The sequence below is a fragment of the Phytophthora parasitica genome (genome assembly GCF_000247585.1).
Source record: "Phytophthora parasitica INRA-310 unplaced genomic scaffold supercont2.66, whole genome shotgun sequence".
NCBI lineage: Eukaryota > Oomycota > Peronosporomycetes > Peronosporales > Peronosporaceae > Phytophthora > Phytophthora nicotianae.
In genome coordinates, this window is record NW_008649052.1 from 258,566 (window position 1) to 260,025 (window position 1,460).

General features: G+C 50.1%; 1 protein-coding gene across 1 annotated transcript; it reads right to left on the minus strand.

Moving 5' to 3' along the window:
* Positions 1-20: 20 nt before the first annotated feature.
* On the minus strand, positions 21-646 carry PPTG_17377 (hypothetical protein; the record flags this gene model as incomplete). Its single annotated transcript, XM_008915024.1, has 2 exons — positions 21-39; positions 75-646. 2 exons carry the CDS (start codon positions 644-646, stop codon positions 21-23), a joined length of 591 nt encoding a protein of 196 aa, XP_008913272.1.
* Positions 647-1,460: the final 814 nt, after the last annotated feature.

Genomic DNA, 1,460 nt, shown 5'->3' on the forward strand with positions numbered 1-1,460 from the left:
CACGCGAAGTTTGCTGTCCTCTATGAACCATAGGAGCAGCTACAGAATGCACCATAGAACTCGAGGTTGAGTACAATACAGCAGGCGACGGGGGCAAAATCGGACTCTGAATCGGTGGTAACCTCGTCAACGGAGCTGACATGGGCGTAGATCCTGCAGTGTAGTAGTTCTCTCTAATACTTGACAATGAAGTGGGTGCAGTCACGTGAGAGGGCGTTCTGGTTTCTGCTACCTGGTTCGTCCGCTGGTGCTTGACACTCGACTCTTCATTTCGGTGCGACCGCTTGTCAGACTTGGCGTCTTCGTCCGACAAACTGTCCCGTCGTCTCTTCCTTGAAAACTTTTTGGCGTCGAACTTGCGCTGATGCTGATTCTGCTTGGACCGGTGCTCCTCACACAAATTGTGCGGCTTGCCATTGCGTTTGACGGCCCGTTCATTCTCGCACTTGCGGGACTGGTACAGACATTTGCCACGATAGGGACCAGGACTGCGAGTCGCTGCAGAGGTCGTAGCAACAACAACGGGATCGACCTTGGCGGCGTCGGAGTCAATAAGTTTAGCCACTTTCTTCTTCTTGGCGAGTCTGCATTTCTTGGACACGGCGTCATCGGAGACTTTGGCTTTGGTCGCTTCCAGCGGCTGCATTGTTTTTACTTTTTTTTTTAGTATTAGATCGCGGCAGGATGCGCCTAGGCTCGAGATGTAAATGGATGATTGCCGAGTGGCGCCCAGCCTGATACGGGGAGGTGTAAGCGCACGATCGCACGACGGCATCGTACCAGTCCAGCGTCGCTCGAAAAAGGACCCAATAATAAAGTTTCTTATTGCGCTTTTAAACGCTTAAATTTTAATATATTGCTTCTGTAAGTGGTCAAGAATTGCGTTTTTACTTGTTTCGTCGCTTTTACGTTTTTGTAACCAGATATTCGAAGCGATTTCATTGGTTGAAGAAAGGGCGAAAATCGAATGTTGTATGGCTGTAGAACATCATATGCTGTGATGCATAGCGAGGCCGACGGATCAGAAATCTATGACTTGGATTTTGTATGGAGTTTTTTTCAAACTGTTTGGAGATCCCCCCACTGATTGAAGCCGTTGGCAAAACTGCGGATTGCAACGCCATCAACTCCTCTCATTTCTTTTTCAGCTGGTCCTTTTGAAGTTCTTCGAAGGCACTTCGTGAGGATCGAACGCAGTAGTACAAAGTTGCAAGCCATCGCTTGAGTGGCGCCAGACTTGCATCAGAAAAGCTCATCACGCGAGCTGGGCGGAACGACAGTTGACGACGACTCGTCCGCTTTGGAGCTGAGCTCTTGTTTGATTTATCCCTGTGCACTGCCGGCCATGCACTCTACCGCCTCTTCTCCCGGCAGACGCTGCAGTAACTACGTACATTGTATCGGATCCCTCCGCTGGCGTCACGCTGGCTTCGAAAAGCGATCCCACACCGAGAAGATCA